Source organism: Pseudorasbora parva, chromosome 23 (genome assembly GCF_024679245.1).
Source record: "Pseudorasbora parva isolate DD20220531a chromosome 23, ASM2467924v1, whole genome shotgun sequence".
NCBI classification, from domain to species: domain Eukaryota; kingdom Metazoa; phylum Chordata; class Actinopteri; order Cypriniformes; family Gobionidae; genus Pseudorasbora; species Pseudorasbora parva.
The window spans coordinates 394971-418018 of record NC_090194.1 but is presented as its reverse complement, the minus strand read 5'-3'; the positions used below and the strand labels follow the sequence as shown (position 1 = coordinate 418018).

Below are 23048 nucleotides of genomic sequence, written 5' to 3'. Positions count from 1 at the left end.
GAAGTAAACAGATATTGCCCCTGAAAAATCATCTGTGAATGAAATCGCATACTTATATCCATCTTGAGAAGTTGGTTCAATAGGACCTGCTAAATCAGTGTGTACTAACTCTAGGGCCTCGCCAGCTTTTGTGTCAGTTTTTCTACTTCTGCTGTTGATGAACTTTCCCTCAGTACAGACGTCACAATCTAGTTTGGTATTACCTGTGATTTTCATACCCTCTACCACTTCAGGTAATTTCAACACATCACTAACATTACAATGTCCCATTATCTCATGCCATGTTTTAACATCACAAGTTAAACTCACTTTGTCCCTGGACATCATATCAGTAACTGATGTATCAACACAGTGTTTGTTGTTATTTACCGTTTTCAGATAGTACAGTCTCTCATGCTCTTCTATGCGGAACACAGCTCCATCCTTGCTTATCAGTTCATTCTGTCCTTCTTGGAAGATCACCCTGGCACCATCTGTTGTAGCAGCTTGAACGGAGATGATGCTTTGTGGATATGATGGTATGAACAAGGCCTTCTTTAGAGTGATCCTGACGCATTTTCCTTCCACATCCAGCAGTAACACCTCTGCGTCGCCCCGCTTTAATGCCACGTTGTTCATCCTGGCTCCATCCGCAAGTTCCATGTAGTGTGACTTTGGGTCGAAACTCTCATCAAATCTCGTGAAATCGTTCTTCTCTGTTAAGATGTGGGATGTTGCTCCACAGTCTACCATTAGTCCATTTTTCGTAATATTGTCTGGAAGAAATGTTTGACTGACTTTGAAAACAAATGTTTGTTCTTTTTCACGCTCCTCTTGTTTTTCTGCAGCTTGTTTCGCTTCGTCTTTGTGCCCGTCTTTTCTCCGGCGACATGTCTCATCACTGTGTGTTGAACTTCTATGGTAGCTGCACCACTTGGGTACCCCCTTTTGGCGGCAATCACGTGCAAGATGACCGCGGTTTCCACATCCATAGCAGGTCACGGATGCTATGTTTACTTTCATCACATTGTCAGTTTTGGGTTTATCATCAAATTTTTCTGTCTCTTCATAACTTCTCAGTTTGCTTTTAAACTGGGTGAAAGTCAATTCTTCATTACTCTGTGTAGTATGGATAGCGAAAGGCTTGTAGGAATCTGGCAGGCCCTTTAGGATCATCGCTATTATCAGTCCGTCACTTATTACTTCTTTTGCGTTTCTTAGGGAAGTCACCGCTTTCTCAGCTCGGATAATGTAGTCTGTCACCGTCTCGTTAGATTCCTTCTTTAACGAAGTTAGTTCAGTGTATAGGGCGATAATTCTCGGCTTACCCTGACTGGCGTAGTGACTTCGAAGTATTTCCAGAGCTTTCCTGCCGTCATCAGCCGCCTCTCGCATCACCAGTGACAAGCTTTTATCGTCGAGAAACTGGATTAGTTCAGCGTAGCACTCCTCATTCTTTTCCTCGTCTATATCCTCGGTAGACAGTATTGTTTCCTTTAAACCCATTAATCTCAGATGACCAAGAAATTTTACTTCCCATAGTTCGTAGTTATTCTCGTCTCCGTCGAAGACTAGTCTCTGCCATTTTCCTCCTGAAACGTTAGCATTGGCGCGCCTGGGCCCATAACCTGTTAGGTTTTCATCTCTCTCCGTCATGTTTATGTGTAATGTAGTTGTCATCCATCCATTAAAGAATATTACACATTAAATAACTTCTTAGCATTCTTTATTTTTACCGTACATCTCGATACACTGGCAAACCATCAGTGCTCAAGGGAGCAGCCACATGTGTCACGGGGGGTCGTCACATTTTCAAGTCAAAAAAAAAGGTCACATGTTGTCCACATATGCGCACAATGAACTCTTGCACATTTTTAGTATATGACAGTCAGTATTATAATGTACCATAAAAAGGGAAATAATAATAATAGAAAACAACATAATACAACATAAATGATGAGAACATAATTCAACACAACGGAATTCGAGAGGAATTCGCGCGCTTTAAGTTACAAAAAAAACCGCTTCAAATAAATAGCGGTTTTATATCAGCATTGGTCATAAATTAGCACGTTTTGTCGATGTACCGTCGGATATCGATCCCAATGGAAACACCCAAATGTTGCTAATACAGGGAATGAGACAGACACAGTTTGTTTACGTTAAAAATGCGTACGTTTCAGACACCGACCCGCCCTTTTGCCTTCCTTTGTAGGATTTAAGAATTGATTTGGGAAACAAAGAGGCATGTCATATTTAAAAATAATAACAAAGATAAGAAGTCAATTGTAAATTGTTCGTGTAAGTCTTGTTAACTTCCTTTAATTTGTGTGATTTTTGAGAATTAACACTATCCAATGGCTGTAATTCAACAAGGCTTTGGAATATAGAGCCATGTCTGGTCTTGTTTTAAAGGCACGGTAGATTATTGCTGAAGTGAAAGCATTAAAAAAATTAAAGTATGAAAAAGATATACAAGTTTAAATTTACTATAAATGAAATGTACTAAATCATTTTTATTTTATATAAAATATATATTTCACTAAATAATTTTTACTCTATAGTTTCTATGAAATCAAAGCCATATGTCTAACCAAGTCGTTTTCCAAATTTGAAATTTATATCACAAAAGTTAAAGATTTTTTTTATGCATTGTCCTGTAACACATTAATTAATTTCTGTCCAAATATCACAAAACAGTCACCAAATATGGAACCTTGAGACTCGGACCTTTCCGGCGATATGCGTTTTGTCAAGATTATAAAGGTTGATGATAAAGTAGTTAAAGTAAATGCTGCAATGTGAAACCTGACACCGCCCACCATAGGGGAGGAGCCCTAGAAGAATTTAGAGTACTGTTTCCATGGTAACGAAAGTCCGATTTTAAAAATGGTTTTCACAGGATGAATTTTGAGTTCGTAAGCTTTTGAAAGATACCCATTGGCAACGGAAGCAAATAAATGTGGGCGTGTCCTCTCTCTAAGAGTTGTTTTCACTGGAGTAACGTTAGATTCCATTTACATTAAATAACACAAATATACCGTTGTTTACTAAACGATTGACGTGGAAAGACAAAAATCACAGAATTCGTTTTAAGTAAGACGCATGACATCAAGGTTGACGCAAATCGATCTGAGGTAATTAAAGGAACTCGCTCTACTCCCTTTTCCATCACATATCAGATCGGAAAGGCATTCATTTTGAATAAAAATTAAGAAAATATTAGAAAAGTGGAAATAAAGCATCTGACGTGTTTCATAATAAGTATTACTCAGTTAGGGGCTACCAGCATTAGAGATGATAAAAGTGAGTGGGTCCAATATCATTGGTCGTAAAAAGTGGGCGGGTCCCACACACACACACACACACACAGGTTCCGACGGCCAGGTAGATACCTAATTTATAATAATAATAATAATAATAATAATGCGTTCGATTTATATAGCGCTTTTTCAAGGCACTCAAAGCGCTTTACATTGAAGGGGGGAATCTCCTCAGCCACCACCAATGTGCAGCATCCACCTGGATGATGCGACGGCAGCCATATTGCGCCAGAACGCTCACCACACACCAGCTGATTGGTGCAGAGGAGACAGAGTGATGAAGCCAATCAGGAGAGGGGGATTATTAGGAGGCCATGATGGACAGAGACCAATGGGCAAATTTGGCCAGGATGCCGGGGTTACACCCCTACTCTTTATCGAAAGACATCCTGGGATTTTTAACGACCACAGAGAGTCAGGACCTCGGTTTAACGTCTCATCCGAAGGACGGTGATCTTTGACAGTATAGTGTCCCCATCACTATACTGGGGCGTTAGGACCCACACAGACCACAGGGTGAGCGCCCCCTGCTGGCCTCACTAACACCATCACTATACTGGGGCGTTAGGACCCACACAGACCACAGGGTGAGCGCCCCCTGCTGGCCTCACTAACACCATCACTATACTGGGGCGTTAGGACCCACACAGACCACAGGGTGAGCGCCCCCTGCTGGCCTCACTAACACCATCACTATACTGGGGCGTTAGGACCCACACAGACCACAGGGTGAGCGCCCCCTGCTGGCCTCACTAACACCTCTACCAGCAGCTACCTAGTTTTCCCAGTTGGTCTCCCATCCAGGTACTGACCAGGCTCAGCCCTGCTTAGCTTCAGTGGGAAACCAGTCTTGGGCTACAGGGTGATATGGCTGCTGGTTGATTTTTGATGATGGATATGAAAAAAGGCGATAAAAGTGTGCCAAGTGCCCTGATGGCCGGACGGTTAAAGAAGCTTGTTTAATAAAATATTTTAAAAGAGTGGCGTAAAAACTAATTTTTCTTCATCTGGTTTGAGCAACATTTTCAAATGAGTAAATGCAGAAACGATAACCGATTATAATTTCTTTATTTGGCCAAGAACCATCTGCCATTTTCAAAACCCAAACCTAATATAGCATGTAAAAGAAACACATGAAAAACAGAGATATCACGTTAAAAAATAAAGCTAGAAGGAAATCCCGTGATGTGGCCAGGGCTCGGTCAGGGCTCGGCCAGGGCTCGGTCAGTGATGATGCAGCGGCGGCGTAAAGCGCACGGGCCGTGTGTTCTACTGAGTTTTCCGGTCGGACTCCAGCCTCCAGGCTCCGGTGAGGTACCGCAGGCGGATGAACACCAGATCGCGGCCCATCTGCAGCCAGCTCCAGAACGGCACCAGCTTCGACCCTAAGCGTGCGGTAAAACAAGCCTTCATTACTCCTGCTGGAATAACCGTAGCCGTATAACTGCTTTAGGTGCATGAGTGACCGCGCAAACCTTCGATCTCGGTCCAGTTCACCGCCACTTCCACTACAGGGATGTCCAAACACTGAGCGATGAACAGAAGCTCCACATCAAACGCCCTGCAGACACACACCTTTATTAGGAGATGCTTAACATAACGCTTTAAACTTAAAGAGTCATAATAAAGGGGTTATTACACTGCAAACAATGCTCTTCTTACTCAGTCATTCTGTCTTGTTTCTAATCTAAATATCTTGATATTCTTAAATCAAGATTCGTTTACTAGATCAATAAAACGACAGAAGATATTTTTCCTTGTTTAGTTAAAATAAAATCTAAATGAAGAGAGTTTTTGCTTAAAACAGGCAAAATGATCTGCCAATGGGGTGAGAAAAATAATCTTATTTCTGATTGAAATCTTGTTTCTTGTTTTCGTCCCAAACAGAAATAAGATTATTTTTCTCACCCTCTTAAGCAAAAATGTGTGTGTGAGTCCGACGGTTAAGCGGAGCGGTTTAGATGAAGGTTTGAGTGATCAATCATCAGTATTTAACCTGACTAAACATTTATTCAGTGTTATCCACGTCATATTTCACCTGCAGCAGCACTGAGAACTTTTGTAATATGTTTGGCCATTAACCTTTAAATGCATCAGTATATTTAACCCCTTAAGTGTCATTGGCCCACCGGTGGGCCCATTTGCCACTGCATGTTTAAAACAATTATATCCTATAAATATCCTGGTCTAATGTTGACAAACTATATATCATTCGAAAGCTTACGAACTCAAGATTCATCAAATCAGATCTCGTGTTACCATGGAAACGGTGCTCTAAATTATTCTAGCGGGCTCCTCCCCAAGTGGCGTCGTCATGTTTCATATTTAGCTACTTTATAATAAAAACCTTTTCTAATCTTGACAAAACGCATATCGTCGGAAATGTCTGAGTCTCACGGTTCTATATCTGCAAACTGTTTTGTGATATGTACACAAAAATATATACATTTGTCACAGGAAATTGCATTTAAAAAAAAAAATCAATGGAATTTCAATGACACCCGGTGGCTATTTGTGGTACAGCGCCTAAACAAACCCTCATGGGAACTTCAATTTTTGAACACAAATTGATTAGACAAATGGCTTTGATTTGATAGTAATTTTAGAGTACACATTATTTTGTAACATATATATTTTATATTAAATATCTAGTACAGTATATTTGATTTACAGTACATTTAAACTTCCATAAATTTTTTATACTTTAATTTTTTGACGTGATTTTACTTGAGCTCTGCTGACTGTCTTCTTTAAAATGAGACTAAAATCATGTCTATATTCCAAAGCATTCCTGAATTGCAACCATTTAAGTTCGGATAGTGAAGTTTCATGTATATTTTCAAAAAGGGGGGGTGACACTTAAGGGGTTAAACTGCAAACACATTAGGAGAGTCTCTGCTGTGTGTGTGTGTGTGTGTGTGTGTGTGTGTGTGTGTGTGTGTGTGTGTGTGTGTGTGTGTGTGTGTGTGTGTGTGTGTGTGTCTACATTTCTCTCCGATACGGCAGGAGATTAAACTGAATGTGGAGGATTTAACTGTGACGATGATTGACAGGACAGTTTAAACGGTTATGGGATGCTCGTAACTAAGCAACAGAGTCCGTTAAAGATGATAAAGTAGTCCCGAAGCTCTTCTGCTACACACTCAAAAGTATGAACTCTTCTTCACATAAAACCCACACACTTTTAGGACATTGCATAAGTTGGGGAATTGGGACACAGCAGATAACTCTACACTTTGCTCTTTGAAAGATGAGCTTTTGCGTTCACAGACAGCTCTATATTACACACCACACCGAAGGCAATATGATACTGATGTAAAGGTCTGGAGCGTCCTCACCAGCGCTCCACATGAAGGCTGGAGAAGGTTTTCAAGGCCGCCTCGCGAGTGAAGAGCTTGAAGCCACACTGAGTGTCCTTAATGCCCCTCACACAGAAGAACCACACCAGGAAGTGGAAGCCGTACATCAGGAGCGTGCGGAACGCAGACCGCTGCACACACACACACACACACACACTCAAGCTCTCATTGGGGACACTCACACTTCCATCACAGTTATTTAACTAAATATACAAATAACATTAATTAATGAGGTCTTATTTAATTCTATAAACTATAATCCTGATCTGCCAACATTGTCTCTCTATGATAAATTAAAATAAGCTGATAACATCACTGTTTACTCCAGAACGACTGTACAGCCAAATCTAATTCTGCTGCAGTATTGTCCTGTTTAACACTGAAGCTGCTCTGACACAATCGGCGCTGGAGAAGAGCGATAGAAATAAAGATGACGATTGATTGATGAACATGAGCTGGGCTTACCTGAGCCACTGACTCCTCTTCCAGGTGAGCTCTGGATCCGCAGGAGATGGCCATGTTATCCTGCACAGAAGAGCAGAGCCTGGTCAGGTGCAAACGTCTGCTAGTCTCCTGCGTAAAGCGTTAGTTCAGCCTGTAATGTAAATAGTGTGATTAATTCCTCCTGTGGTTGGCCAGCCGTCAGACCTCCGCTCATCTTCACACACAGATGAAGATATTAGTGTTGAAATCCGATGGCTCAGAAAGGCCTTCATTGACACCAATGTCATTTCCTCTCTCAAGACCCATAAAGGCACTAAAGACGTCGTTACAAAGCCCATCTCACTACAGCGGCTCTACAATCATTGATGAAGAGGCCAGAATAGAGTTAGTGCGGGAAAACACTAAATAACGACTTATATAGTGATGGCCGATTTCAGAACAAAGCTTCGAACCGTTATGAGTCAGTGAATCGATTCATGATTCGGATCGCCAGAGTCTCGTGACATCAGCAGTTTGACTCGCGATCCGAATCATGAATCGATTCATGAAGAAGATGAGCGGAGGTCTGACGGCTGTCCAACCACAGGAGACATTAATCACACAATTTACATTTCTGGCTGAACTAACGCTTTAAGCTTTAAGCAGATGTAATCCACACACCAGCTACTCTGGGATTTGTGATATGCTGTATTTATAAGAAGTGTCGTCTCACAGGCTTCTCGCTGATGCTCTGAAGAGCCTCTTCCACCTTCTCAATGTCAGCAAATTTGGTGGCTCCGTCAGCATCAGCCATGAGAACGAGCTGCCCGCGACAGCTTAGAGCTCCCTGAGACAGACACACACACACACACACACACACACACACACACACACACACACACACACACACAGTTTGGCCTTCAAACGTGTTGAAATGTACAAATGTAGAGAGCTGGGTGTTTGTGTGTGTGTGTGTGTGTGTGTGTGTGTATCGTTACCATCCGAACTGCTCCGCCTTTTCCACGGTTCTCCACCATCGTCAGAACTCTCACTTTTTGTGCGCCATACTTCTTTGTGTATTTCATGGCAACCTGAGGATACACACGATCAAGCGTTGAGTTTGACCACAAGCACAGCTATTCGTTTATTCAATGTTTTATAACACACTGATCAGGCATAACATTATAACCTAATATTGTGTTGGTCCCCCTGACCCGCTTCTGATGGACTCCACTGGACCCCTGAAGGTGTGCTGTGGTATCTGGCATCAACATATTAGCAGCAGATCCTTTAAGTCCTGTAAGTTGCAGCTCTTCCCACAGATGCTCGATTGGATTGAGATCTGGGGAATCTGGAGGCCGAGTCGACGCCTCAAACTGGTTGTTGTGCTCCTCAAACCATTCCTGAAGCATTTGTGCTTTGTGTCAGGAGCATTATCCTGCTGGAAGAGCCACAGCCACCAGAATACTGTTTCCATGAAAGGCTGAACATGGTCTCAGCAATGCTTAGGTAGGTGGAGCGTGTCAAAGTAACATCCACATGGATGGAGGACCCTAGGTTTCCCAGCAGAACATTGGCCAAAGCATCACACTGCCTCCGCCGGCTCGCCTTCTTCCCATAGTGCATCCTGGGGCCATGTGTTCCCCAGGTAAGCCACACACACACACACACACACACACACACACACACACACACACACACACACACACACACACACACACAAACACACAAACACACAAACACACACCCATCCACATGATGTAGAAGAACACGTGATTCCTCAGACCAGGCCACCTTCTTCCATTGCTCCGTGGTCCAGTTCTGATGCTCACGTGCCACTGGTGGTGCTTTCGGCGGGGTCAGAGGTCAGAGGTCACCCTGACTGGCCCATACGCCTCAAACTGAGCTGCTCTGTGTATTCTGACAGCTTTCTATCAGAACCAGCATTAACTTCTGGAGCAGTTTGAGCTCCAGTAGCTCGTCTGTTTGATCGGACCCCACGGGCCAGCCTTCGCTCCCCACGTGCATCAATGAGCCTTGGCCGCCCATGACCCTGTGGCCGGTTCTCCACTGGTCCTTCCTTGGAGCACTTTTGATAGATACTGACCACTGCAGACCGGGAACAGCCCACAAGAGCTGCAGTTTTGGAGATGCTCTGACCCAGTCGTCTAGCCGTCACAATCTGGCCAAACTCACTCAAATCCTTACGCTTGCCCATTTCTCCTGCTTCACACACATCAACTCTGAGGACTAAACGTTCACTTGCTGCCTAATATATCCCACCCACTAACAGGAGATGAAGAGATCATCAAGTGCTCATAATGTTATGCCTGATCCGTGTATATTATAATGAATAATAATAATAATATGTAAAACTACCTCTGTAGTTTTGTCTTTGCTGCCATCATCTACTACAATAACTTCATATGTGAAAGATGGATTCCCCTTCTGGAAGATCAACAAGAGGACAGGTTAAGTTAAGCAGCACTGCCATCCAATGGTGAAACATTCACACGCCGTAAAAACTCAAATATCCAGAAGCATTCAATAAAAACATTACCGGATTCATAGGTGATGTGATGCGTGTTTACACTTTAAATTATAAAGACATCATTTTTTTAAATGTATATTATAATATTAATTTATGACACCGGCTAGTCTTTTGTTTCATAATAGAAATGTGAGAAATCTGAATAACCTGTCTCTTCTCCAGGTACTCCATGGCTTCATCCATCATAACAGGCACTGATGACACGGAAATACAAGACATTCAGGATTTATTTAAGCCATAAGAGATCACTGCAAAAATGTTTCTCTGGATTTATTATTGTTTTCATGAATCTGTTGAACTTAACTTTTTTTTAACTTTTTTGTTTTACAAACTACCGAATTGGACATTTCTTCCAAAATGTCAAATAAAATAAATGTGCTGTTTTCAAACCTCCAATAATGCAAAGAAAACACATTTATATACATTTTTAAACAACACAATACTAATGTTTTAACTTCAAGCACTTCGGCTTTATGTAACGGCTGGAGACCCTTGTGATCTCACACTCCAGAGGCTTTCAGGTTCACCTGGAAGAGAACATGACTCCTCCTGCTCTGATAAAGGTTCCCCATTAGTTCTCCTCACAGGACAATTTCAGGCCAAAACCCTGTCATGGCCATCGCAATCTACTGAACTCCACTGAAAACCTCTGGAAGTAAGAAAGAGGGCCAATAAATACACCATCAAACCAACTCACATCTGAGTTCCTCATTGTATGAAGGCACAACCACGGACAGCTCCAGTGAGGGAGGGTCCATCAGACTGGGAAAAGATTCCTTCTGGCCATCTGCAGTCAGAAAGTGCTTCTCCTTCTCATGACGGGTCTGATCTGCCGTATTAGCGCTGACATGAGCAATCACCACAACCTGAAAACGAGAACAAACAAACCTGAAGACGAGAACAAACAGCAGCCTGAGGACGAGAACAAACACCAGCAGCAGCCTGAGGACGAGAACAAACACCCGCCTGAGGACGAGAACACACAGCAGCCTGAGGACGAGAACAAACACCCGCCTGAGGACGAGAACAAACACCCGCCTGAGAACAAACACCAGCAGCAGCCAGAGGACGAGAACAAACACCAGCAGCAGCCAGAGGACGAGAACAAACACCCGCCTGAGGACGAGAACAAACACCAGCAGCAGCCTGAGGACGAGAACAAACACCCGCCTGAGGACGAGAACAAACACCCGCCTGAGAACAAACACCAGCAGCAGCCAGAGGACGAGAACAAACACCAGCAGCAGCCAGAGGACGAGAACAAACACCAGCAGCAGCCAGAGGACGAGAACAAACAGCAGCAGCAGCCTGAGGACGAGAACAAACACCAGCAGCAGCCAGAGGACGAGAACAAACACCCGCCTGAGGACGAGAACAAACACCCGCCTGAGGATGAGAACAAACAGCAGCAGCAGCCTGAGGACGAGAACAAACACCAGCAGCAGCCTGAGGACGAGAACAAACACCCGCCTGAGGACGAGAACAAACACCCGCCTGAGGATGAGAACAAACACCAGCAGCAGCCTGAGGACGAGAACAAACACCCGCCTGAGGACGAGAACAAACACCAGCAGCAGCCAGAGGACGAGAACAAACACCAGCAGCAGCCAGAGGACGAGAACAAACACCAGCAGCAGCCAGAGGACGAGAACAAACACCAGCAGCAGCCAGAGGACAAGAACAAACACCAGCAGCAGCCAGAGGACGAGAACAAACACCAGCAGCAGCCAGAGGACGAGAACAAACACCAGCAGCAGCCTGAGGACGAGAACAAACACCAGCAGCAGCCAGAGGACGAGAACAAACACCCGCCTGAGGACGAGAACAAACACCCGCAGCAGCCTGAGGACGAGAACAAACACCAGCAGCAGCCAGAGGACAAGAACAAACACCAGCAGCAGCCAGAGGACGAGAACAAACACCAGCAGCAGCCAGAGGACGAGAACAAACACCAGCAGCAGCCTGAGGACGAGAACAAACACCAGCAGCAGCCAGAGGACAAGAACAAACACCAGCAGCAGCCAGAGGACGAGAACAAACACCAGCAGCAGCCAGAGGACGAGAACAAACACCCGCCTGAGGACGAGAACAAACACCAGCAGCAGCCAGAGGACGAGAACAAACACCAGCAGCAGCCAGAGGACAAGAACAAACACCAGCAGCAGCCAGAGGACGAGAACAAACACCAGCAGCAGCCAGAGGACGAGAACAAACACCAGCAGCAGCCTGAGGACGAGAACAAACACCAGCAGCAGCCAGAGGACGAGAACAAACACCCGCCTGAGGACGAGAACAAACACCAGCAGCAGCCTGAGGACGAGAACAAACACCAGCAGCAGCCTGAGGACGAGAACAAACACCAGCAGCAGCCAGAGGACGAGAACAAACACCAGCAGCAGCCAGAGGACGAGAACAAACACCAGCAGCAGCCAGAGGACGAGAACAAACAGCAGCCTGAGGACGAGAACAAACACCAGCAGCAGCCAGAGGACGAGAACAAACACCAGCAGCAGCCTGAGGACGAGAACAAACACCAGCAGCAGCCTGAGGACGAGAACAAACACCCGCCTGAGGACGAGAACAAACACCAGCAGCAGCCTGAGGACGAGAACAAACACCAGCAGCAGCCTGAGGACGAGAACAAACACCCGCCTGAGGACAAGAACAAACACCCACTGAGGACGAGAACAAACACCCGCCTGAGGACGAGAACAAACACCAGCAGCAGCCTGAGGACGAGAACAAACACCCGCCTGAGGACGAGAACAAACACCCGCAGCAGCCTGAGGACGAGAACAAACACCAGCAGCAGCCTGAGGACGAGAACAAACACCAGCAGCAGCCTGAGGACGAGAACAAACACCAGCAGCAGCCTGAGGACGAGAACAAACACCAGCAGCAGCCTGAGGAAGAGAACAAACACCAGCAGCAGCCTGAGGACGAGAACAAACACCAGCAGCAGCCAGAGGACGAGAACAAACAGCAGCCAGAGGACGAGAACAAACACCAGCCTGAGGACGAGAACAAACACCAGCAGCAGCCTGAGGACGAGAACAAACACCCGCCTGAGGACGAGAACAAACACCCGCCTGAGGACGAGAACAAACACCAGCAGCAGCCTGAGGACGAGAACAAACACCCGCCTGAGGACGAGAACAAACACCCGCCTAAAGACGAGAACAAACACCAGCAGCAGCCTGAGGACGAGAACAAACACCAGCAGCAGCCAGAGGACGAGAACAAACACCAGCAGCAGCCTGAGGACGAGAACAAACAGCAGCCAGAGGACGAGAACAAACAGCAGCAGCAGCCTGAGGACGAGAACAAACAGCAGCAGCAGCCTGAGGACGAGAACAAACAGCAGCAGCAGCCTGAGGACGAGAACAAACACCAGCAGCAGCCTGAGGACGAGAACAAACACCAGCAGCAGCCAGAGGACATGAACAAACAGCAGCAGCAGCCTGAGGACGAGAACAAACAGCAGCAGCAGCCTGAGGATGAGAACAAACACCAGCAGCAGCCAGAGGACGAGAACAAACACCCGCCTGAGGACGAGAACAAACACCAGCAGCAGCCTGAGGACGAGAACAAACACCCGCCTGAGGACGAGAACAAACACCAGCAGCAGCCTGAGGACGAGAACAAACACCAGCAGCAGCCTGAGGACGAGAACAAACACCAGCAGCAGCCAGAGGACGAGAACAAACACCAGCAGCAGCCAGAGGACGAGAACAAACAGCAGCCAGAGGACGAGAACAAACACCAGCCTGAGAACGAGAACAAACACCAGCAGCAGCCTGAGGACGAGAACAAACACCCGCCTGAGGACGAGAACAAACACCAGCAGCAGCCTGAGGACGAGAACAAACACCCGCCTTAGGACGAGAACAAACACCGGCCTGAGGACGAGAACAAACACCAGCAGCAGCCTGAGGACGAGAACAAACAGCAGCAGCAGCCTGAGGACGAGAACAAACAGCAGCAGCAGCCTGAGGACGAGAACAAACAGCAGCAGCAGCCTGAGGACGAGAACAAACACCAGCAGCAGCCAGAGGACGAGAACAAACACCAGCAGCAGCCTGAGGACGAGAACAAACACCAGCAGCAGCCTGAGGACGAGAACAAACACCAGCAGCAGCCAGAGGACATGAACAAACAGCAGCAGCAGCCTGAGGATGAGAACAAACACCAGCAGCAGCCAGAGGACATGAACAAACAGCAGCAGCAGCCTGAGGACGCGAACAAACAGCAGCAGCAGCCTGAGGACGCGAACAAACAGCAGCAGCAGCCTGAGGATGAGAACAAACACCAGCAGCAGCCAGAGGACGAGAACAAACAGCAGCAGCAGCCTGAGGATGAGAACAAACACCAGCAGCAGCCAGAGGACATGAACAAACAGCAGCAGCAGCCTGAGGACGCGAACAAACAGCAGCAGCAGCCAGAGGACGAGAACAAACACCAGAACACTACACCCTGAAGAGAATAAACACACACACTACACCCTGAAGACAATAAGCACACACACTACACCCTGGAGACAATAAGCAGATGTGACACATACAGTAACTAGTCCAACTGGAAGAATCGGTGAAGGGAGATTATATTCAGCATTTCAAAAGAAACTTCATTATAAATTAATTTTCATTAACAATTAATAACAAGCCTGGATAGGTCACTAAGAGCAAGCATAAATCAGAATACCACAATATTATATTAAATATATATACTATAAATGTGTATATTTATAAAAAAAATCCACAATAATATGATAAAACTTCCAGTATAATAAAGCGATTTAAACGTACCGATAGAAGGACGACGAGCGCCAGGATGAGCGAGCACTGCAGTAACTGACACACACAGAAGTCCTCCATCATCATCATCATCATCATCATTATTATTATTACCGTCAGAGATCGGTACCGACACACAGCAGCTCTAACCGATCGGAACCGACAGCCTGGACCCGGGACATCGATGCGCGTGTCGCGTTAATCACGGAAGGAGTTAAACATCCACTGATGAACTTTACTTCCAGTCATACTAAAACACCTATGCGGAAGTCGCTGAAAACAAACCACATCATCACAGCGGGCGAGGAAGCGCCGCGACGCCGCAGATAAACATCGCTAGCGCCCCCACAGGCGCGGAGGACGCAGATAAACATCGCTAGCGCCCCCACAGGCGCGGAGGACAGAGACGCGTCGCTTACGTCACGGCGGCTCTCACGTGGTGCGTCTGAACATCATGGCGGCTGGTTTCAAGTGAGTCAATGCTGTTAATACAACAGCGAGAATTACACATGTGGATTTTATCCGAATAACTGTATAATATACTAGAAGTTAGCAATGAGATGTGATTATATAACTATTGATTGGGTGTGTGTTGCAGAACCGCAGAGCCTCTGGAATATCACAGGAGCTTTTTGGTGAGTTCATCACGTGAAGTTGAATAGTAATGTTAAAGGGTTAGTTCAGCCAGAAATGAAATGTCTGTCATTAACTCCTCTCCCTAATGTCGCTCCACACCCGTCAGACCTCCGCTCATCTTCACACACAGTTTAAGATATTTTATATTTAGTCTGAGAGCGTATGCAAGTGTATGCACACTATACTGTCCATGTCCAGAAAGGGAATAAAAACATCATCACAGTAGTCCATATGAGACATCAGTGGGTTAATTAGAGTCTCTTGAAGCATCCATTCAATGACATACATTTCATTTTTGCTGAACTAACCCTTTAATATAATGTTCAATTATCCTAATCTAATATTCAACAGAAAGAAAACTGTCGTCCAGATGGAAGGGAATTGGGAGAGTTTAGACCCACAACCTTAAACATTAGTAAGCATTACATGCAAAATAACATTAAAATGATCAGAACGCTTTAGAAGTGCAGATATAACTGGATGAGTGTGTGCTTTAGGCTCGATATCCACAGCCGATGGGTCCGCGATGGTGAAAGTGGGAAACACAACCGTGATCTGTGGGATAAAAGCGGTAAGAATCATCTTTTCTCCTATAAATGTTGATATTGCGCTGGATTATGGAGTTATGGAGCATTTTTTTCTTGCAGGAATTGACTGTGCCACCGTCGGATGCTCCAGATAAAGGATATATTGGTGAATTTCTCTTATAATTGGGTGATTGTGATGCATTGGTGTGTTGAATGACGTTTGACTCAGTTGGTCTTCGGTCTGCAGTCCCGAATGTGGATCTGCCTCCGCTGTGCTCATCCCGGATCCGGCCCGGAGCGCCGGGAGAACCGGCTCAGGCCGCCAGCCAGTTCATCGCGGACCTCATCCAGAGGTACGGCGGGAGAAAGCTCCTCTTTCTGGGATGTCAAAAAGAGGAGGAAAATGTATTCCTGCCAATAATGTTGGTCAAGCCTAAATATTATTACTTAACTCTTGTTTATTTTTTCTTCTTCTCTGCAGTTCAGATTTAATAAATATGGAGGAGTTGTGCGTTGAAAAATCTAAGGTAAGATATATATATATACACACACACCGATCAGGCATAACACATTATGAGTTTATAACACTGATCTCTTGATCACGGCTCCTGTTAGTGGGTGGGATATATTAGGCAGCAAGTGAACATTTAGTCCTCAGAGTTGATGTGTGTGAAGCAGGAGAAATGGGCAAGCGTAAGGATCTGAGCGAGTTTGGCCAGATTGTGACGGCTAGACGACTGGGTCAGAGCATCTCCAAAACTGCAGCTCTTGTGGGCTGTTCCCGGTCTGCAGTGGTCAGTATCTATCAAAAGTGCTCCAAGGAAGGACCAGTGGAGAACCGGCCACAGGGTCATGGGCGGCCAAGGCTCATTGATGACCGTGGGGAGCGAAGGCTGGCCCGTGGGGTCCGATCAAACAGACGAGCTACTGGAGCTCAAACTGCTCCAGAAGTTAATGCTGGTTCTGATAGAAAGCTGTCAGAATACACAGAGCAGCTCAGTTTGAGACGTACAGTTTTGCAGCCTTTGATGGAAACGGTATTCTGGTGGCTGTGGCTCTTCCAGCAGGATAATGCTCCTGACACAAAGCACAAATGCTTCAGGAACGGTTTGAGGAGCACAACGACCAGTTTGAGGCGTCGACTCGGCCTCCAGATTCCCCAGATCTCAATCCAATCGAGCATCTGTGGGAAGAGCTGAACAAACAAGTCCGATCCACCTCGTAACTTACAGGACTTAAAGGATCTGCTGCTAACATCTTGGTGCCAGATACCACAGCACACCTTCTAGAGGAGTCCATCAGAGACGGGTCAGCAAAAGGGAGACCAACAGAATAGGTCATAATGTTATGCCTGATCAGTGTATTTATATGTAAGACTTATAATACCATCACTGCTCGTTTCGAACCCTCACACGTGCTCATGTGTCCAGCTGTGTTGGGTGCTGTACTGTGACATCATGTGTTTGGATTATGACGGGAACTTACTGGACGCCTGCATCATCGTCCTGCTGGCAGCTTTAAAGAACGGTGAGTGTCATCTTAAAGCGATAGTTCACCCAATAATGAGCCTGATGTTGATCTGCTGACCCCCAGGGCATCCACATGTAGGTGTGTGTGTTTCTTCAGGAGAACACAAATGAAGATGTTTAACTCAGCCGCTGCTGTGTGTCGGTCATATAATGATGTGAATGGGGAACGATTCTATGAGAGCAAAACAAACATGCTTAGACAACACACACACACACACACACACACACACACACACACACACACACACACACACACACACACACACACACACACACACACACACACACACACACAGAGCCCTGTGGCTCATGACCACACACTGATGTCTGAAGACACGAACCCATCGGTTTCTGGGAGAAACTCAACAGTATTAATGTTATTTTTTTACCTCATATCAGACGAATCTCATCTAGTGTTCCCGTCCGCTATTACTGCCGTCTGATGAGGTCAAACTGGGGCGATCATAGAGATATATATAGATTCCTCATTCAGCCGATCCGCCATATATATCTATATATATATATCTATGATCGCGCCAGTTTGACCTCTTGTGTTCTCCCGAAGAAACACACACACCTACATGTGGATGCCCTGGGGGTCAGCAGATCAACATCAGGCTCATTATTGGCTCAACTATCCCTGTAAACACTTCCTCTGCTGTCATGATGGCTAATAAACCCGTTCGTATATCTCAGCCCGACTCCCTGAGGTCACTATAAACACAGAGACGGACGCAGCAGAAGTGGACATGCAGAAGAAGAGGCTCCTGAAGATCAACAGGCACCCCGTCGGCTCCTCGTTCGCAGTGTTTGATGAGTAATTCACTTATTCCTCTATTACAAAACTCCATAATAACACTGGTCTCAGATCAGTATTCTTTAGCAATGACACAGAAATGAGTTCAGACTCTTTTATTGCAGTTCCATCATCATCGTGGACCCCACGGCGGAGGAGGAGAGCCTTTCTACAGCACTAATGACTGTGGTGACGGATGAGGAGGAGCGGCTCTGTGCCCTACACAAACCAGGTGAACGTCCACACACACTCACAGGTCTGACTTCACACACCTCTGGGAAAATTAAAGCTGCACTGTGTAACTTTAGTTTATTCTTAGCTAAAAACACTATTCTTTCAAAAATATATGTGCTCATTAACGTATATTTACTTCTCTTAAGTAATAAAGTATTCTGGTAAGTTTATAATATGCCGTTGGAAACACATACGGGTGAGGGGTTCGAATGCCGGTCGCCATGTTGCTCCTCCATCTTGAAAGTACAGTAGCCAAAGAGGGACATACCCGTAAATTCAAGCTTCGCCTTTCGCGTTTTAACACTCGATGGCACTGTGTCGAAGGTGAAGAGGAGGATTGCCGTGTTAATCTTGGACTAAATCAGCCACCGTAGGAGTTAAAACGAAATCAGAATGGAGAGGAACAGAAACTAATATTCACTGGATGGTCATAAACCTTTACACCGCTAGATGGGGGAAAATATCACACAGTGGAGCTTTAAGAGACCACTTAACACTGAGACATCCATGTTAGGGGGTCTCTTAATTTTTTCCAGAACTGTAAATCTAAATCTGATCTAAACTCAGAATTGCGAGAGAAAAAAAAGTCTCCGCTGGTCTGCAATATAAGGCCTTAAAAATGTCTTGAATTGGATCAGAAAGTTGTAAATTCAATATCATGGCATTAAACCATTAAAGTGTAATTTACTGTATAATGCAGAATGTCTCAGAATTTGTCAGGTTTGGGATGAATAAATTAAAAGCGGGTCAGCTGCTGAGTGTGCACTAAAGTCTGACCAATACTGTCAAACACTTACGGTTAACATATATAAACACTGTCGGTTCTGTGTAAGGTGAAAGGAAAGTCGTGTGTGTGTGTGTGTGAGATGCGAGCAGGTCTTAAAGTGACTTTAAAGGGATAGTTGACCCAAAAATGAGAATTCTGCCAGAAACTCAACAGTATTTGTGTGATTTATACCTCATATCAGACGAATCTCATCTAGTGTTCCCATCGCCGGCGCGATCATAGATATATTTACATAGATGCCTCATCAGTGCTTGCGCGGATCGCTCGAATGAGGCATCTATACAAGCAACGGTTGAGTTAAAATCTTCATTAGTGTTCTCCTGAAGAAACACACACACCTACATGTGGATGCCCTGGGGGTCAGCAGATCAACATCAGGCTCATTATTGGCTCAACTATCGCTTTAAACACACATCTGAGATGATTTAATCGATCATCTAATCGTTATCTCTGGCTAATTTGGTTCTTCAAATGAATTTGCGGATTGGATTAACCATTAAAACAGTATTTCATAGTGCTCTAAACTGAATGCAGTGTGTTAACTGAAGCGTCACTAATACTCATCGTGTGCTTAGACATGTACATTAGAGAACATACGGACGTGTTCCCTTCAGTTTATTCTGTAAATTGTCTTTAATTGTTCTTAAATGTACCTCCGCAAGACCTGCAGAAACGCAGAATGGGGAGATAAAGCTGCAGTTTCTCACTCTGGACGATTCGCAAAGCATCTGCCAAATGCACTATGATAAGGGAAATACTATTGTGCTATAAAATAAAATCAGATAGAAATATTATTATTATTAACAGTGAGCTTTTATTCTGGCGGAACTATAAACAATTGTCATAACAACAGCTCGTTCAAAGTCCAGTTGAAAAAGGTTATGAGCGAACCGAAGTTGCACACAGCAGTGAGTGTGTTGTATGCTATCCTAAAGGTCGTGTTCTTCGCGAGTCCATCTTTCAGACTTTAGTTAGTGTGTGATGTTGCTGTTAGAGCATCAATAATACCTGTAAGATTATAAAGCTCAGAGTTCAATGCCAAGCCAGATATTTAATTGAACAGAAGTTCCCTTTCAAAGCCGACAGCGAGCGGCCGGTTTGGACTACACCGCTGCACTTCCTGCTGTGATGACATCACTAGAACCGTTTGTTGACTCAGCCCACAAGAACACGCAAAATAGGGGGCGTGGTCTCGCTGCTCTCCCGCGTGGAGAAGAGCGCATTCAGCGCCTGCATCGCCCCGTTATGGTAAGAGGCGGGACCTTTCCGGGCAAAGTGCGCTAAGCTGCTGTCTAATCACAGCACGGGAAGCGCTGGGCCAATCAGAGCTCGTTACGTGTTTCTGAAGGAGGGACTTCATAGAACAAGGAAATCATCAGGCCGTTTTAGGACAGAGAAACTGTGTTTTTTTACACACGAAACATGAACTATTCACGCGAAACATATTGTACACTGTAAACATAATCAAAGCTTCGAAAACACGCGAAGAACAGGACCTTTAAGTTTTGTAATTCGTCATGTGTTCATGGATGAGTGTTTGTGAAGCTGAATGAATTTGAGCCTTATGTGAATATTGTTTATAGGACCTGATAACTTATTGATAAACGATGTGCTTTATCTAGATGTACATTTTAATTTCTGTAATGTTTTTGTGACCTGTGGGACTCCGGATGGAAATTAGCCCTTGGCTCCAATCCGGCATGTTAACATGTTTGTTCATTGACATGCAGAGCCCAATCAAATAAATAAATAAATAAAATAAACAAAAAAAATAATCTGATCTACACGGATCCCACAAGTGGCCTGTTTTGGCTCTCTGTGATTGTTTTGTTCAGGCGGGACGGCGTTATCCGCGGAGAAACTGCAGCACTGCATCCGGCGAGCCGTGACGAGACACACGGAGATCCGGAGACTGCTGGACCGGGTCATCGGGAGCATGAAGACGGACAAATAAACACACACACCACTCATCTTTATCTAAAAGTTGTATTTTTCACTGTCAATATATACTTTCTTTTTTATCACAATAAAACTGCCGACAAAGATCATTTACAAAAAACTCAGCGTCTGTTCAGAAGCGCATCCCCTCATGAGAACACACAGCGGATGCCTCAGTGTAACGCCGTATCAACCGCACACGCAGTGCATGCTGGGACGAGCGGCCCTCTGATGTCATCGCGTCCTGTAGGGCCCTTAGTGTGCTCTCGGTGGAAGGGGAATAAACACAGCATGCCGTAGAGAAGCGTCTCATCATATCCTATAATACTCGAAGGTCCCCTGCTGTAATACACGTGTTGGTCTGGCCTGAGGGCAGGTCCGGCGAGTGGGCGGGGCCTGAGGTCAGGTCCGGCGAGTGGGCTGGGCCTGAGGTCATGATTTGGGGAGGGGCTGTGGGGTGCTGCGTTTCCTCTTACTTCTTGGCTGGTTGGTGGAATGTTGCCGTGCCGACTGTGCCGCCGCCCCCCCCACTGCCAAACCCATTTGCTGCTGCATTTGGTGCTGCAAGAATTGCAACTGCGGAAGAGAAAGGAAACAGATCATGAGCATTTACTCAGAATCCTCCTCACAGCAGCCAGGAGTTCAACGCCACAACGTACACACACACACACACACACACAAAAGGGTTAGTTCAGCCAGAAATGAAATGTCTGTCATTAACTCCTCTCCCTAATGTCGCTCCACACCCGTAAGACCTCCGCTCATCTTCACACACAGTTTAAGATATTTTATATTTAGTCCGAGAGCGTATGCAAGTGTATGCACACTATACTGTCCATGTCCAGAAAGGGAATAAAAACATCATCACAGTAGTCCATATGAGACATCAGTGGGTTAATTAGAGTCTCTTGAAGCATCCAAAATACATTTGGGTCCAAAAATAACAAAAACTACGACTTTATTCAGCATTGGCTTCTCTTCCGCGTTTGTGTTCAATCCTCAAATAAAGATTCAAACGGTTATGACTCAGCGAATCGATTTATGATTCGGCTCATGAATCAATACGCTGATTCATAACCGTTACACCAGTATAGTGTGCATACACTTGCATATGCCCTCGGACTAAATATAAAATATCTTAAACTGTTCCTGTACATTTCATTTTTGGGTGAACTAACCCTTTAAGTATGTAAATAATACTAGAAATTATATTTGTTTTAAAGAGACATGCACTACTGTTCAAAGTTGTTTAAATTTAAAAAATGTTTTCCAAATAATCCTGAAATTTTAGTTTTATCAGTTTCAATAAAAATATTAGAAGAATCTCAGCATAAACATTTGAACAGAAGAGTGTATTATGCTTGCGTATGAGTTAACTATACCGTATTGTAAAATTTGAGATGCACCAATAGTTCTGCAGTGATGTACATTCTATACTATTGTGTCTAAATGAATAAATAGTAAAACACTATAAACTTAAATCATATTAAACACTACAAGTGAATTTAGGCATCACATTATCAATGTACAGTGAGGAAAATAAGTATTTGAACACCTGTCTATCCGCTAGAGTTCTGCCCCTCAGAGACCTGTTAGTCTGCCTTTAACATGTCCACCTCCACTCCATTTATTATCCTACATTAGATGCTCCTGTTTGAGGTCGTTAGCTGATAAAGACACCTGTCCACCTCATACAATCAGCAAGAGTCCAACTACTGACATGGCCAAGACCACAGAGCTGTCCAAAGACACGAGAGACAATCATACACAAGGCTGGAGAGGGCTCCGGGGAAATGGCCCAGCAGCTCGGTGAAAAAAGGTCCACTGCCGGAGCAATCATTAGAAAATGGAAGAAGCTAAACATGACTGTCAGTCTCCCTCGGACTGGGGCTCCATGCCAGATCTCACCTCGTGGGTCTCAATGATCCTAAGGAGAAAAATCTGCCCAGAACTACACAGAGGAGCTGGCCAATGACCTGAGAAGAGCTGGGACCACCGTTACCAAGGTTACTGTTGGTAATACACCAAGACGTCGTGTACGGAAGGTTCCCCTTAAACCAGCACATGTCCAGGCCCGTCTGAAGTTTGCCAATGACCATTTGGATGATCCAGAGGAGTCATGGGAGAAAGTCATGTGGTCAGATGAGACCAAAATAGAACTTTTCTGTCATAA

At 45.0% G+C, this 23048-nt stretch overlaps 3 protein-coding genes and 1 pseudogene across 7 annotated transcripts in view; 1 reads left to right on the top strand and 3 right to left on the bottom strand.

The window, feature by feature from the left end:
- Positions 1–4064: 4064 nt before the first annotated feature.
- LOC137063226 (5S ribosomal RNA) lies at positions 4065–4181 on the bottom strand (annotated as a pseudogene).
- A 172-nt stretch (positions 4182–4353) lies between these two features.
- On the bottom strand, positions 4354–14732 carry alg5 (ALG5 dolichyl-phosphate beta-glucosyltransferase). The gene is made up of 10 exons (XM_067434139.1): positions 14441–14732; positions 10333–10501; positions 9783–9829; positions 9464–9532; positions 8083–8175; positions 7818–7931; positions 7127–7186; positions 6641–6792; positions 4778–4863; positions 4354–4687 (listed from the first exon to the last, which is right to left on the bottom strand). Exons 1-10 carry the CDS (start codon positions 14528–14530, stop codon positions 4572–4574), a joined length of 996 nt encoding a protein of 331 aa, XP_067290240.1. The 5' UTR covers positions 14531–14732; the 3' UTR covers positions 4354–4571.
- Positions 14733–14833: 101 nt separating this feature from the next.
- Positions 14834–20996, top strand: exosc8 (exosome component 8). Its single transcript, XM_067434140.1, has 11 exons — positions 14834–14899; positions 15027–15063; positions 15416–15479; positions 15562–15635; positions 15712–15757; positions 15839–15944; positions 16073–16118; positions 17022–17118; positions 17817–17937; positions 18042–18148; positions 20773–20996. Exons 1-11 carry the CDS (start codon positions 14883–14885, stop codon positions 20889–20891), a joined length of 834 nt encoding a protein of 277 aa, XP_067290241.1. The 5' UTR covers positions 14834–14882; the 3' UTR covers positions 20892–20996.
- supt20 (SPT20 homolog, SAGA complex component) overlaps positions 20910–23048 on the bottom strand; it is a 39948-nt gene continuing 37809 nt past the window's right edge. For all 5 annotated transcript variants that reach the window (XM_067434134.1, XM_067434137.1, XM_067434138.1 and 2 more), the window contains one exon: positions 20910–21451. In XM_067434134.1, the coding sequence (XP_067290235.1) occupies positions 21308–21451 (144 nt within the window). In that variant the 3' untranslated portion in view covers positions 20910–21307. The remainder of the gene's footprint in view (positions 21452–23048) is intronic.

Coding starts and splice junctions, on each gene's coding strand:
- alg5 (XM_067434139.1), bottom strand. CDS start 14,530: ATGATGATGATGATGATGATGATGGAGGACTTCTGTGTGTGTCAGTTA. Junction 10,502..14,440: donor CGCTCGTCGTCCTTCTATCG/GTACGTTTAAAT, acceptor TCTCGTTTTCAG/GTTGTGGTGATTGCTCATGT. Junction 9,533..9,782: donor AGTACCTGGAGAAGAGACAG/GTTATTCAGATT, acceptor TTGATCTTCCAG/AAGGGGAATCCATCTTTCAC.
- exosc8 (XM_067434140.1), top strand. Junction 15,636..15,711: donor TGATCTGTGGGATAAAAGCG/GTAAGAATCATC, acceptor TTTTTCTTGCAG/GAATTGACTGTGCCACCGTC. Junction 17,119..17,816: donor GCTGGCAGCTTTAAAGAACG/GTGAGTGTCATC, acceptor CGTATATCTCAG/CCCGACTCCCTGAGGTCACT.